The sequence below is a fragment of the Corythoichthys intestinalis genome, chromosome 13, assembly GCF_030265065.1.
Source record: "Corythoichthys intestinalis isolate RoL2023-P3 chromosome 13, ASM3026506v1, whole genome shotgun sequence".
Classification (NCBI taxonomy): Eukaryota; Metazoa; Chordata; class Actinopteri; order Syngnathiformes; family Syngnathidae; genus Corythoichthys; species Corythoichthys intestinalis.
In genome coordinates this window covers 19543192-19559507 of record NC_080407.1, presented here as the reverse complement: position 1 = coordinate 19559507, position 16316 = coordinate 19543192, and the positions used below count along the sequence as shown (strand labels likewise).

The 16316-nt window shown below is 39.7% G+C and overlaps 1 protein-coding gene across 4 annotated transcripts in view; it reads left to right on the top strand.

Annotated features, from left to right (window-relative positions):
- The window catches only part of tbc1d22a (TBC1 domain family, member 22a), a 250173-nt gene that overhangs the window by 180870 nt on the left and 52987 nt on the right, over positions 1–16316 (top strand). For all 4 annotated transcript variants that reach the window (XR_009066751.1, XM_057855710.1, XM_057855709.1 and 1 more), the window contains exon 12: positions 3378–3505. Coding sequence is in view for 3 of the 4 variants with exons in the window: in XM_057855710.1 (XP_057711693.1) it covers positions 3378–3505 (128 nt within the window). In the remaining variant the exon portion in view is untranslated. The remainder of the gene's footprint in view (positions 1–3377; positions 3506–16316) is intronic.

Below are 16316 nucleotides of genomic sequence, written 5' to 3'. Positions count from 1 at the left end.
AAACCTAATAGGAGAGGCCTTTTTTAAAACTCCTCTCTGTCACCAGTAGTTGGCGCTGTAGGGTTAATGCAAATGACCCCTACAGGACCCATCAGAGTATGACTCTCAACAAGCACGGGAAGTTTGGCGCAGATATGTTGTATATATGCCGAGTTATGACTGTTCAAAATTTTTGTCGAGACAAAATGTTGATATTCATTTTCACTTTCCTGTTGGACCCTTCTGCTTCAACCAGACCTCAATATTTTTCATCAAACACCTGAACACATGTCTTAAGGCTCCCCTGATCCAGGTTTGAGGTCAATAGATTTTTTTTCCCTTGGAGGAGGAGCCTGTCTCGTAAATAAGGCATTTTCTGTTTCCCCTACGGCGTGCTAGGCCTAATGGGTAATATTTCAATGCACTCTTGTTAAGGGTGGGATACCTCACATACATGCCAGATATGAAAAAGATTGAACGTTGTGTGAAGGAGCTATTAGTCATTTACTGAATTTGTCATGTTGCCGAAAAAATGGCCGACTTTGGCACCACGCCCAGGTCAGACCCATGAATGAAAACACATTTTAAAAATTTACGATCTCATATGTCTCCTGAACAGTCTCACCAATTTTGAACACGATCCAACAAACTCCCTCGGCGAAAAGGTCTCAAATGTGCACCCTGTAAATCGATAAAAATTTCACATTTGATCCAAAATAACCGATTTCCTGTTGGGTTTGGAATATGGGTGCCAATGCTTTTTTGGAGCAGTTTTGGACAAGGTATAGACTCCCCAAATTTCATCGCTGTACGCTGTAAAGGGGGCACCACTGAGCCATTTTGTTGCATTTTTTGCGACGTTACAAAATTATCGAAATATAAATTTTGCTGCATGTATGTGCAAATTTTGGTGACTTTTCGTTCCTCCTAATTGGCCGTTTTCATCTGCCCTCTCAAAAAAAAAAAAAAAAATCCTTTGCATTACAATAGGGCCTTCTCGCGCTTCGTGATTGGGCCCTAATTATTTAGGCTATACTCTGCATAGCACGTGCAATTGCCCACATAACCACAGGTAAGACTTAGAGTAACGGACGGTCTAACTTGTAAAACATCAGATTACAATAAATAACACAAGGCCAATCTTTCGTGAGTTTCATAACCCCCCTCGTCTTCTCTGGCCACAAACCCAATTTCCCAAAAGGGTACTGGCCTGTTGCTCCTGCTGTTGGTGGTCCACCTGGCTGACTGCTGGCACTGGAGCTGGCTCCCACTCCGGGTGCCGCTGAACCTGACCAGCTGCTGCCACGGTAGCAGCCTCCTGCCCCGGCTTGGCTGGCTGTCAGTGAACCTGGCTAGCTGCTGTGGTGCTAGCCTCCTGCTGCATCCGGTCCTGCCCATTAGCATGATCGCTGCATCTGCCCTTATCGCCGGTTGTTGGTTTTCTGACTCGTTTTGAACCATCTTCCTTTTTGAAAAAAGGCATTAAATGCAACTATCTTTTTGGCATGCTGAAATACCGTTTGATCCTGGCTGCTTGTTCCCCAGATGCCGCAAATTTCCCCCCAAATTTGTTTTGTTTTGTTTTGTTATAAGGCATGATTTGTAGGTCCACCTATGCAGTGCATCAACGTTGGTAAATGGTGTTATACTTTTATAGCGCTTTTCCACCTTTCAACGCACTCAAAGCGCTTTACACTATCTCGCCATCCACCTGCTGGTGACGCAGCACCAGGAGCAACGTGGGGCTCAAGGACACTTAGGCGAGTTCGTCAGGGCGGAGAAATGAACCCACAACCTCTGGGTTGGGGGACAACTACTCTACCACTGAGCCATGCCACCCCACCCCACGTTAAATTTTTATAAACAACATGTAATTCTTGGGATTTGCTCTGTAAATGAATTTAATGTAAATGAATTTATGCACATTATTGATCGGCATCCCGATCGATCGGGTCCGATCACGTAATTTTTAAAGTATCGGAACCGGCAAAAAAATATCGGACATGCCTTTTTTAAATATCTATATATATTTTAATTAAATCGTTTTCTAATTGTATTTAACGTTACAGACATAATATGTTACACTCATCCAGAGACTTTAGTTTAGGCTTAAGGTAGGGTTATCAAATTTATCCCGTTAGCGGCAGTAATTAATTTTTTAAAAAATTTATCACGTTAAAATATTTAACGCAATTAACGCATGCGCTGCACGACCCACTCACGCATTGTCGCGTTCAAGCTGTAATGGTGCCGTTTTACCTATATATAGAGCTAAAAGGCAGCGTAAAATGAGTAGAGTGAATTTTGGCAGCCTTTGGAGCCTTTTTTCAATTGGCTAAAGCCTTACTATCCCTCTCCCTATGATTAGAAATATAGTGGGAAGCAATGTGGGGAAGAAAGGTAGTAATTGATCTTTTTCTTAACACCCTATGTTATTTCCCAACGCAGAGAAGATTCCCATAATGCATTTGAGCAGAACAGTTAAATGGCTACAGTATCATTTACTGAAAGCTCAACAAATACACTAGATGGCAATATTTAGTCACAATATACAAAGTGACATTTATCCTTTAAGAATTACAAGTCTTTCTATCCGTGGATCCCTCTCACAGAAAGAATGTTAATAATGTAAATGCCATCTTGAGGATTTATTGTCATAATAAACAAATACAGTACTTATGTATTGTATGTTGAATGTATATATTCGTCCGAGTTTTATTCATTTTTTTCTTAATGCATTGCCAAAATGTATATGATCGGGAAAAATTATCGGGAATGACTGGAATTGAATCGGGAACACACAAAAAAACCAATCGGATCGGGAAATATCGGGATCGGCAGATACTCAAACTAAAACGATCGGGATCGGATCGGGAGCAAAAAAACATGATCGGAACAACCCTAATTATTATTTTATTTTATACTGTAATGTCCGCAACTAAGCGCGGTCCCTTTAAGAGCTGGGATGGGAGAGCTGTGAGGTGGTAGGAAGCGAATGAGGACTGGCGAGAAGCAAACGTTAGCGGTCAAATGTGGCGGCAGTCAGCTGTTATTTTGTTTATTGTTTTCTTATTGTTGCCACAATAGAGTGGAGAAAGCCATCAACGACTCCTCTCCTTCTTTACCCCCTATTCGGGGCTATTACAATACATTTTTTAAAAATGTTTTTATATTACTATTATTATTTTCTATACACGCGAGGTCCCGGATCTGCCCAAATAAGTCCCCGGAGCAGAGGGAGGCCAAAATCAAGAGGTGCCGGATCTTGTTTCGGCAGGGTCCGGCACAAATTAACCACTGCTCACGTGACACGCGTTGTAAACAAAATAACTGTAGAAAAAGCAACCCGTGAGACCGATTAAAAATGCATTTTTTCTTGTCGTTGCTTCTTGTTGCAGAGTCAGTGCATCACCACATGCAGCATTACGAAGTGGAATACTTGCAGTTTGCCTTTCGCTGGATGAACAACCTTTTGATGCGCGAGTTGCCGCTCCGGTGCACTATTAGACTGTGGGACACTTACCAGGTAATCACACTCATCTACATGATATACACACATTTACTGCAGTGGTGTGACTCGGTTGACAGAGGGTAAGTACTTAATCCTGTTTCAAACATGTCTCCCCGTGTTTGCGGAGCTGCCCTTTCCACCTTTAAACCTTTTTTTTAATGGCAGCGCCTCCAGTTTTGCGCGGTGGTTAACCTCCTTTTAGCTTTGCCAATTACACCTAATGTTTTTTATTGATTCAGGGCCCGCTACTTGTGTGGATGGCTCTTGAGCTCAGACGAAAATATTCAGTAGATGTTTCGTAACCGCACGAATGCAGAGTGTAAATATGATTTTTGATGAGACCAGGAGAGAAAATCGGTTTACTGGGTTTTATCTGATTGTCTTTTTGAACGAGAGTTAGAAAATAAGTTGTAGTAATGCGTCACATTTCCTTGAGTAAGTATACTTTTCACTGAGGTAAACTTTTTTTGCTAACACAGTGGCTCCGAAAGTTTCACCAATGAGACGTGGCAACAATAATCACATGACTCCATTATACCAATAACACCTAACAATAATGTGACAACACACAAATTTGCATGTGGAAGTCCTATGATCACGCCGACGTGTCAGCCAATTTTAAAGCGCAGTAAAATTTTTAACTATTTGACATCAGGGGTGTGACAATATATCTAAAAGGTGATATATCGCGAGACTTTGTGGCCCAAAAGGTTATCGGTATGCTCCCGCTAAGAGTCGATATATTGCTTTAAAAAGGTCACTGTTAGAGAAAAAAATATATTCATTCGTGTCTACTTTAGCTCAAATACTCACATGACTCCATTATACTGATAACACCTAATAATACAGTGACAACACACAAATTTGCATGTGGAAGTCCTATGATCACGCCGGCGTGTCCAATCATTTTCAAAGCGCGGTTAAATTTTTAACTATTTGATATCAGGGGTGTGACAATATATCTAAAAGGTGATATATCGCGATACCTTTTAGCCAAAAGGTTAGCAATATACTCCCACCAAGAGTCGATATATCGTTTTAAAAAGGGGTCTGTGTTTGGGGAAAAAACTATATTCCATTAGTGTCTGCTTTAGCTCAAATAATCACATGACTCCCATTATACTAATAACACCTAACAATACCGTGACAACACACACACTTGCATGTGGAAGTCCTATGATAACACCGGCGTGTTCAATCACTTTTAAGGTGCAGTACAATTTTTCACTATTCGACATCAGGGGTGTGACAATTATCTAAAATGTGATATATCGCGATACTTTGTAGCCCAAAATGTTAGCAATATTCTACCACCGAAAGTCGATATATCATTTTGAAAAGGGGTCAGTGTTTGTGGAATAAAAATTTTATTCCGTTAGTGTCTACTTCAGCTCAAATAATCACATGACTCCATTAAACTAATTAGGGCTGCAGCTATCGAATATTTTAGTAGTCGAGTAATCGATGGACTAGTTAGTTTGAATAATCGAGTAATCGGATAAGGAACATGAAAAATTGAAATACCTGAGCCTCAAACGGTATATATATATATGTATATATATTTTTTTAATGACGATCTATGTACAGCGATAGAACAATTGGCTAACTTGCATAGCAAAAGTAAGCTAGCTTAAATGCTTTAAAACGCTAACTTTTTTTTTTATTACAATGCTCTTAACAAATTGTTCAGACACATATTCCCACAAAAAACGGCTAAATATACCCATAAATTCTGAATACATTAAAAAACATTAGCTCAAATAAAAACTTAGCTTATATTGGTCTTAACAGGGAGCAGTCGGATTCAGCCATTTGAAAAGAGGCAGACCAGAGGGCAGTGTATCCACCTTAATCAATAAAACTAAATGCAAACACTTTCAAAATTAACCATTAAAACGCCAATTTGATGAAACTAATACTCGAGCAACAAAATTTAATTCGAATATTTTTTTCCAATCGAATACTCGAGTTAATCGATTAATCGTTGCAGCACTAATACTAATAACACCTAACAACACGGTGTCAACACACAAACGTTCATGTGGAAGTCCTGTGATCACGCTGCCGTGTTCAATCATTTTTAAAGCGCCATAAAATTTTTCACTATTTGACATCTGTGGTGTGACAATATATCTAAAAGGTAAAATATCGTGATACTTTGTAGCGCAAAAGGTTATCGATATGCTCCCGCCGAGAGTCGATATATCAATTTAAAAAGTTCACCGTTTGAGAAAAAAATTATATTCCATTACTATCTACTTTAGCTCAATGGCTAATTCATTTTGACTGGATTGGACGTCTGTCGCCGTCAATGGCACTGGAATCAGAGTGTTCGCAGCCAGGCTTTTTTGGGCATTTACAGGTCACTTCCTGTACATTTTAGGGCATTTACAGGTGACTTACTGTCTAGTTTGAGTCACTTCTTATTCATTCTGGAGTCACTTCCTTTTCAGTAACCCAAAATCAACAGGAAGTGACCTATAAATGCCCCAAAATAAACAGAAAGTGACCTGTAAATGCCTCAACAGGAAAAGAAACTGCCCAAAAATCAACAGGAAATGATGTGAAGTGCCCCAAAATGAACTCGTAGCAACAGGAAGTGTCCCCGAAACGTCCCCAAATCAACAGGACGTTCCCCGAATTGTCCCAAAATCAACAGGCACTGTCCCCGAAATGTCCCCAAATTAACAGGAAGTGACCTGATATAAACAGGACGTGTCCCCCAAATGGATATCAAATGGACATGTCCCCAAAATATCCATAAATTAAGAGGAAGTGACCTGAGATCGACAGGACGTGTCCCAGAAACGTCCCCAATTCAACAGGACGTGTCCCCGAAATGTCCCCAAATTAACCGGATGTGACCTGATGTCAACAGGACGTGTCCCCGAATTGTCCCCAAATCAACAGAAGGTGATCTGATAGAACTGTGTCTACCACAGCAAAGCCCAATTGTAATTTCTCCAGCAATTACAATTTCTAGTGTTATTCTTAAAAAAAAGCTTGTATTGAATATTCAAATGCGTAAATTATAATTTTGTTGCTCCTGGATCTTTTGTCCAAGTCTGCCTGGTTACCTTAGTAACAAGCAGTTATTTTTGACATCATCCATTACCTTTCAGCGACCAGTGTAATCAGTGTGATAGAACTAACAGTTCAGCAATTGTAGTCTAAAACTGTACTCCTGTAGTCGGAAAATGAATGACATGACGGTTGAGTGTGTCGCCAAGCTAGACAGTGTACTTGTAAGCCACCCACTAAATATTTGATTCTACAATGCCATTTTGGATGGCAGTCCCATTGCACACATAGGTACAACGCCCAAACACACACTACACCTGTACTTTGGCAAGCTCTGTCACCTGCGGTCTTCCTCTTGTCGGGGAATTAGGCCGTTTCCACTCATGCAACTTTTAGCACTACAAACCGGTCTTGTCTGCTCTGCTCGGATCTCCGGATCTGGTTGCGACACAGTCAAGCAGGCGGATTTCTAACGATCCATTTGATGTGCTATAATAAGCAAAGCAGTTGGACAAAACATGTTTTTTAGGTCACTCCAAATGCCCCCTGATAAATAGGAAGCCCTCGCCCTTTGCTCCGAGCGTCTGCATGCGTTCCAAGGGAGGCTTTAACCTGAGTGTTGTAATGTCTCCGCCGTGGTCTTCTTTCTGTGGCGTGACCATCTGTTCCACTCGCTCGCTCCAGCACAAGCCAGCCCTTTTTGATCTTTCTCTCCAGTTTGCCTGCCAATTTCTATGAGATAGCCGTTTTTTCTAGTTTAGTAATCAGTGTGACGATGTTCTGAAAAGGTGATAATATTGCGATATTTTGTAGCCCAAAATGTTATCGATATTAGGACTGCATTATCGATTATTTCTGTAGTCGATTAATTGATGAACTATTTACTTGTAGTCCAAATTATCGAGTAATCTGATAAGGAACATAGAAAATTAAAACACCTGAGCTGAGCCTCAAACTGTATTAAAAAAATAAATAAATGAGCATATAAGTACAACAATAGTACAATTGGCTAACTTCCATAGCAAAAGTCCGCTAGCTTAAATGCTATGAAATGCTAACTTTTTTTTTCTTTTAGCTCTTAACAAATGGCTCAAACACATATTCACGCAAAAACGGCTAAATATACCTCTAAACTAAATTAGGAATGCATTAAAAAACATTAGCTCCAACATAAACTTAGCTCTCCAATAAGACGTGGCAACAATAATCACATGACTCAAATTTACAATCACACCTAAAAATACAAACTTGCATTTCGAAGTCCTGTGATCACGCCGGCATGTTCAATCATCTTTTTGACATTAGGGGTGTGACAATACAAGGGCGTAGGTTTGGTCTCAACATTGGTAGGGACACTATAAAGGAAATTTACAGTGGCTTTTTTGGGGGGGGGGGGCAAAATGTCTGCATAGGCTGCAAATAAAAATATTTTTAAATATATGATTTAGAAAATACAGTGGGGAGAACAAGTATTTGATACACTGCCAATGGATTGTTCTAATTAACGTTAACAGTAGAAAACATACAGGATGACACTTCTCTTTAAGCAGCTTTCTACTCCAGATTTACTAGTTAGCAAGTTCACACAGTATAATGTTATGCTAACTCTGATGCAAGTCGGACTTTCAGTAGCCAAATTAGTGGCGTGTTCCTCACCTCCGCCACATTGACATCTTTTATACATCACTTTCAGTGGCTGCTGCAGGCTGAAAAAAACTTCTAATATCCTTTCTCTTTGAAGGGGGTGACGTGTAACTCTGAACATCATGAAAACAATTCACTTAATAATGGTAGGGTTTATCCTATCTATTCCATCCTGACAACATATGTGAAGGCAGTCTAACTGATTTCATTATATAATGCAAATAAGGTTACTTAAAAGTTGATGGGGACAATTTGAGCATCCTGAAATGTTGGTAGTGTTATGTCCCTACCGTCCCTATGCAAATCTACGCCCTTGTGACATTATATATCGAAAAGGTGATATATCGCGATACTTTGTAACCCAAAATGTTACCAATATTAGTGCTGCTGCTATTGATTATTTTAGCAGTCAATTAATCGATAAACTAGTTAGTCCGAATAATCGAGCGATCGGATAAGGAACATAGAAAATTAAATCACCTGAGCTGAGCCTCAAACGGTATTTAAAAAAATAAAAATAAATTAGCATATAAATAAAACAAAAGAACAATTGGTTAACTTCCATAGCAAAAGTCCACGAGCTTAAATGCTAAAATGCTTTTTTTTTTTTTTTTAAGCTCTTAACAAATGATTCACACAGATATTCCCACAAAAAAACGGCCAAATATACCTATAAACTAGATTAGGAATGCATTAAAAAACATTAGCTCAAACATAAACTTAGCTCACAAATGAGACGTGGCAACAACAATCACATGACTCCAATATACAATCACACCTAAAAATACAAACTTGCATTTGGATGTCCTATGATCACGCCAGCGTATTTTTTTTTGACATCAGGGGTGTGACAATATATCGAACATGTGATATATCGGGATACTTTGTAACCCAAAATGTTACCAATATTAGGGCTGCAGCTATTGATTTTTTTAGCAGTTGATTAATCAAAGAACTAGTTAGTTCGGATAATGGAGTAAACGGATAAGGAACATAAAAATTTAAAATACCTGAGCTGAGCCTCAAACGGTATAAACAATAAATAAATGAGCATCTAAGTACAACAAAGAACAATTGGCTAACTTCCATAGCAAAAAGTCCGCTAGCTTAAATGCTATAAAATGCTAGCTTTTTTTTTTTTGTTTTTGCACTTAACAAATGGTTCAAACACATATTCCCCACAAAAAAACAGCTAAATATACCTATAAACTAAATTAGGCATGCATTAAAAAACATTAGTTCAAACATAAACTTAGCTCACCAATAAGACGTGGCAACAATAATCAAATGACTCCGTGATACCAATCACACCTAAAAATACAAACTTGCAGTTGGAAGTCCTATGATCACACCAGCGTGTTCAATCATCTTTTATGGCGGCGTAAAATTTTTTGACATCATGGGTGTGACAATATATCCAAAAGGTGATATATCGCGATACTTTGTAGCTCAAAAGGTTACAGATATCGATTATTTTAGCAGTCGATTAATCGATGAACTGGTTAGTTGGAATAAGCGAGTGATCAAATAAGGAACATAGGAAATTAAAATACTTGAGCTGAGCCTCAATGGTGTAAAAAACAAACAAAAGAACAATTGGCTTATTTCTATAGCAAAAGTCCGTTATCGAAAATGCTATAAAATGCTAAAAAAAATTTTTTTGTTCTCAACAAATGGTTCAAACACATAATCCCACAAAAAAACGACTCAATATACCAATAAACTAAATTACGAATGCATTAAAAAAAAACATTAGCGCGAACAAAATTTTATGTTGGTCTTACCAGGGAGCACCTGGATTCAGCCATGTGAAAAGAGTTATGTCATATTTACTGTCGCCACTAGAGGGTAGTGTATCCCCCCCAAATTAGTAACCCTAAATGCAAACACTTTTAAAACAAACCATTACAATGCCTTTTTAGTTAAACGGATGCTCCAAGCAGCAAAATTGAATTTGAATCATTTTTCTAATCGAATTTCTCGAGTTAATCGATTCATCGTTGCAACACTAGTATCGTGACCTACCCAGAGGTTACCACTCCTAGTACTCATGTATTTGTTAGTCTTGCTCTGGCTAAGGGAAGGGATGGAAGTGACAAAAACCCGAAAAACACACACGAATGGGAATTATGTAGTGGAAAAAAAACACACATTCACTTTTCCTCCCCAGCAGGCGGGCGGGCGGGCAAGCAGACAGACAGGGACCAAATTATCCCTGTTGCGTAGAGCATGAAATTAGCAAGTAACACAGTGTGGCAGCATTAGCATGGCTGTTAAAGAGATACCGTGACACTTTCAGCCTCTGAATCATGTTTCCTCTCCCGGACACTGCCTTTACCATGCAGGCAGCCGCTTGTTACCGAGTAACCAGTCTATGTGCTGTGTGTAAGTCAAATGAAAACATCCTCAACTGAAAATATGCTGATATTTAGATTGAATTCTGACAACTGGGCCAAAAGGCCAAACGCCGCGCATTCACCTTAGTCTTAACCCCTTGTGCTGTTGAAAGCTGGAAAAAGGCATCGAAACACAAGTTGACAATTTATTCTGAGTCGACATCAATCATAAGGCACAGAGGGACCCAGGCGAGGATTCAAGGTCACCATATCACAAGTCAACAAAAGGTTCCCGAGAAAAAAATGACAACGATTAGTTAAACATTCAGTCTTTTGAAGGCTTTGAGGCGGACTTTCAGCAGAAGAAGGGTGTGCTTGGGCGTTGTTTTGGATTATTGTCTGTTTGTGGATTGGACAGGAGGATTCGGGAGTTACTGTTGTCAGGGCAACGAAGGTTGTGGATTTTGCCACCTCAACGTCAAAGGGGCTCTTGGAGTCTTAGCAGTCGTGTTATCAGTTGGATATTGGGCGTTCTCTGGTGTTCCTTGTGTTGGGACAGGGTGTCCCGCCATTTGTTCTGGCCTGTCCGGAAGAACTGATTGCAGGAGATGGTGATGCAGACGTGTGCTAGCAGATGTTTTGCCTCGTCAGCGTCAATCTTGCTCGGTCAGTTGCATGATGCACACGTTGGGCTTCTGTGATGAGAAGGTGTAATGTATCTCTTATGCCCTATGGCAAATATATTCTGCTTGTTTTCCTTAAAGTATGGTATAAGTGCTATTTATTTTATATTGGGTGTGTTAGTTGATCGGTAAATACAGGAAGAAAGGTGTGTTTAGGATTATTGTCTGTTTGTGGATTGGACAGGAGGATTCAGGAGTTACTGTTGTCAGGGCAACAAAAGTTGTGGATTTTGCCACCTCAGCATCAAAGGGGCTCTTGGAGTCTCAGTAGTCGTGCTATCAGTTGGATATCAGGCGTTCTCCGATGTTCCTTGTGTTGGGACAGGGCGTTCCGCCATTTGTTCTGGACTGTCCGGCAGAACTGATTGCGAGAGTTAGTGGTGCAGACGTAAGCTTGTCAGCGTCAATCTTGCTCGGTCAGTTGCATGACGCACACGTTGGGCCTCCGTGTTGAGAAGGCGTCACGTATCTCTTATGCCCTATATTCTGCTTGTTTTCCTTAAACTATGGTATAAGTGCAATTTATTTTATATTGGGTGTGTTAGAATAATACAGGAAACAGTAAAACCCTGATTGATTATATTAAGTGTGTTAGAATAATGCAAACAGTTAGACATGCCTATGAGAAAAGGTACTATCTCCTTCAGTTGCCATCACTGTCTGCCCTATTATGATCGATTGACGAGTGCACCAATAAGAGCCCACATTTCAGCTTCGACTTCCTCACTAAATCTGGCAACTTCAAGCCTCTTGGCTATTTTTTTCTATAATACCTGACTGCAGCCAAGAGCCAAGCGACAGCCATTAAGAACCACGCCTCATACAAGCCACGCACCTACAAACTACGCCTACATGATGCTACAGTGGTAGCGTCTGATGCTTCTCATAGATATCACATGTACAGATAGTCTCAGGGTTAGGAACGGGTTCCGTTCCTACGCTGGCGACCTAACTCGAATTTCCTCATACATCGGAATTAACCCTTTAAGTACTCCTAAATCTCAAAATAATTATCCAAAAAGTCTAGATATGATAGTTCTTACATAACTATCATGTAAAAATGTAATTATGACCTTTTTACATGATAATTGTTTTTACCTGATAGTTATTACATGATAGTTATCGCGTATTTACATAACATACGTTTTTACATGATGGTTAGTACATTTTACATAACTATTATGTAAAAATGTAATAAATATGACCTTATTACATGGTAATTATCATTTCTTTACATGATAGTATCAAGTTTTTACATGATAGCTATCACGTTTTGTGATAACGCCATACTGGACTTTTTTTCTGTTGGGGTGGCAGCAATACACCTTCGTCAAAAACAATAAATACGCTCTTAATTATTTTTAATATTTATTTATTTTAATTAAAAAAGGCAAAAAAAAAGTCGATCTCCAAAAGCATTTTATTTTGCAGTTGTATTGTAAAAATGGTAGTTCCTCTTTTTTGAGCGTTTTTTTCCCCATTGGCTCCCATTGATGGCAATATACTGGACTGTCTCAGAAAATTAGAATACACAATATTCTAATTTTCTGAGACAGTCCTGTATATTGTTCTATGTAAAGGACGTCAGCCAAGGTCGGCCCCCCACATTTTTACCACGCCAAATCTGGTCCCCTTTGCAAAAAGTTTGGACACCCCTGCTTTAAATGGTGGATTAATGTACAGGACTGTCTCAGAAAATTAGAATATTGTGTATTCTAATTTCCTGAGACAGTCCAGTATGTCCAATTCATTTAGAATGAGTCAAGCATGGTGGGTGGCTGCTTGCGTTGTTATGAATTACAACTTGTATTAAAAGTTGTCATAACGGTTTTTCTTTTTTTCCCCCCGGTACATCTTTTTATTAGTTATGGATTTAAAACCCATTGTGAGCGTTATTATCATCTCGAACTTCATCTCACAGTGTCAACGGTATGACGGAAAATTTTAGTGATTTTGAAACCGTGACGTTTTCATACCACGGTAAACCTTGAAACCATTCACTGGCACATGCCTAGTTAGAATGAGTAAATGTCTTTTTTGTCCGTTTTTTTCCCCCGCCAAATTTTATAGGCACCCATCAAAGCCATTAATCTCAATTGTTCATCCCTTCCGATTCATCAGTTCTTAGTTACTTAAAGCGTACTGAGCTTAAAAAGCAAATCACCTGGGATTTCGATGGTTCTTTTCACTCGTCACTCGCGAATCAGCATTTCTGACGTTTTTATGTCCTTCCCGTGTAACGGTTGCATCAGCGCTTGATCATCTTACATCATTTCCACAGCGCCATCACCTTGTCTGTGGGCGTCACGCGGGTTTGTTTTTGCGCCGGGAGAACCGACGCAGCAGTTTGAAGCCTCCGTGACATTGCAGTATTCCCACATTCCCACTCGCGTCTTTTGTTTACCTTGCTTTCTGCCACCTCTTCTCGTCTCTTTCTCCGCTTTGATCAGCCCGAGTCGGGAAACCGGGCCCGGCGTAATAACAGAGGAGTGGATTGAACGGAGTCACCTTGACTAGCATGACAAACTTTATTTCGTAGTTCCTAATGACAAGAACGTCATTGAAATGAAGCGGCGGTGGCGGCGCGATAGGACAGTAGGGAGGGATAGTGTGTCAGGGAGAGAAATTGATGTGGAACGAGACAAAGAGTGATGGATGATACAAATGCGGCTAACATTTATTACTGTCAACATTAATCTATTGGGATGTTAGGACCTGATGTTTTGCCTTTGCATTTTTTTTGGACAATATACTTTTTGGCAAGAGTTGTTGGAAGTAAAGCCCAGTTCATTTTCTTAAACTACTCGAACCACTCATCAATCACTATCCACGTCCCTATCAAATCTTTATTCTATTAAAGGGGAAATACTTCTGAATGTGGCCCGAGCACCGAGGGCGCCCCCTTGAAATTTTCAAAAAGGCCTCTCCTATTCAGTTTTTTGAACATAGAGTGATGAAATTTGGGGAGTGGATACGTTGTGCAAAACTGCTACAAAAAGTCTTTTGCATGCATATTCCAAACCCAACACGAAATCGGGTATTTTAAATTGAAATGTTTAGCGATTTACAGGGTTAAATTGGTGAGACTGTTCATGAGACATGAGATGTTATCAAAATGTCCTGGGCGGGTGGCCGAAGTCAGCCATTTTTTTTGGCAAACTGCCATATTCAGTAAATGATTAATAACTCTCATACAAGGTTCAGTCTTTTTCATATCTGGCATGTATGAGAGTAATCCCAGCCTGAACACGACTGCATTGGCCTGGTGCCCGCTAGTTGGAACCGTAAAAACCCTTTTTCATGAGTCAAGCTCCTCCTCCAAGGGAAAAAAAAAATCAATTGACCTCAAACCTGAATCAGAGGAGCCATTAGATATGTGTTCAGGTGCCTGATGAAAAATTTTGAGGTTTCATTGAAGCAGAGGAGTCTCACAGGAAAGTTAAAATGACTGTCGCTATTTTGTCTCGCCACAAATTTTGAACAGTCATAACTCGGCATATATACAACATATCTGCGCCAAACATCCCTTGCTTGGTGAGAGTATTGTACCCTGAAGGGTCCTGTAGAGGTCATTTGCATCAACTCTGGAGCGCCAACTAGTGGCAGCAGTATTTAAGCCCTTTACATCCTCAAAAGCTTACCAAAATGTGAAAATACATGCAGCTTCACGTAAATTTCGATAGTTTTGCGACATTGCGAAAAAATCTGACACAATGGCTCAGTGGCGCACGCTTGAATTTTTCAAAAAGGCCTATTTTTATTTATTTATTTTTTTTTCCAATGTAGAGCCATGGAATTTAGTGAGTCGATACGTTGTGCAAAACTGCTCCAAAAAGACTGTTGCACTCATATTCCAAACCCAACAGCAAATCGGGTATTTTGGGTTGAATATGAAAATAATATACAATTTTAGTCAAATCACAGGGTCGGAAGTCTGAGCCTCCTAAAAATTGGTAAGTCTTTTCATGAGACATATGAGATGTTACGTTATCAAAATGGTGAATTTTCATTCACGGGCCTGACCTGGACGGGGTGCCAAAGTCGGCAATTTTTTTGGCAAAACGCCAAATTCAGCAAATGATTAATAAATACCTTATACAAGATTTCGTCTTTTTCATGTGTGGCATGTATGAGAGGTAGAGCTGCAGCTAATGAAAATGGGGAATTTGAAGGCCTTAATACCCTTTCAAACTCACCAAAAATTGCACATAAATGCAGCTTTGCTAAATTTCGATAATTTTGCGACCTTGCAAAAAAACGTAGCAAAAAGGCTCAGTGGCGCCTCCTTGAATTTTTCAAAAAGGCCTCTCCTATTTGTGTTTTTTCAACGTAGAGCTACTTTTGGTTGTTTCTGTTTGTACATAGTGGTTAAGTCTGCAAGAACTAATCAATTAAACCAATAAATAAATTAGTTCCCAACGAATTCGATGATCAATTTATGCCGACAGCTATAAGCAGTCCCATTTGGGTCCTTGTTTGTGTGTAATGTGAGGCACCGCACATGCGCCAGTGATTACAGCAAGAGAGAGAAAGTTTACTGCTACACTCAGGTTGGGTTGCTGAATCAATAATACTGTCTTACGAAGAGTCAAGAGTTGGACCGATTATTGGCGCCGATATAAATTTGACGTATATCGATATCGACCTTTTTTTTAAAAATATGACCGGCCGATATGAAAAAATCAATTTAAAACTGGGTTATTTTAGCTCAGATGCAGCCGCGTCTCTCTCCTATACTAGTGCTGTCCCCGTCCTCTGGTTGTTTAAATGCTAATAGTAAATGAAGTTACACTTGTATTGGCCTTTCCACATATTTAACACCCTCAAAGTGCTTCACATAATATCCTCATCTATCTACTGGTGACGCAGCACCAGGAGAAAAATTGGGTTAGTATCGTGCCTAAGGATACTTAGACGAGGTCATCAGTTCAGAGAATCAAACCCACAACCTCTGGGTTGGGGAACGAATTCTTGACCACTGAATCACTGAATGGGTCCCCCTAAATTCGCCCAAAAACTGTCCGGTTAATTTCTAATTGGATGCCATGGACAGCCATGTACGTCCAAATTTCCCATTCATTTTCAATGACAGCAAAACATACCGTATTTTTCGGACTACAAGTCGCTCCTGAGTATAAGTCG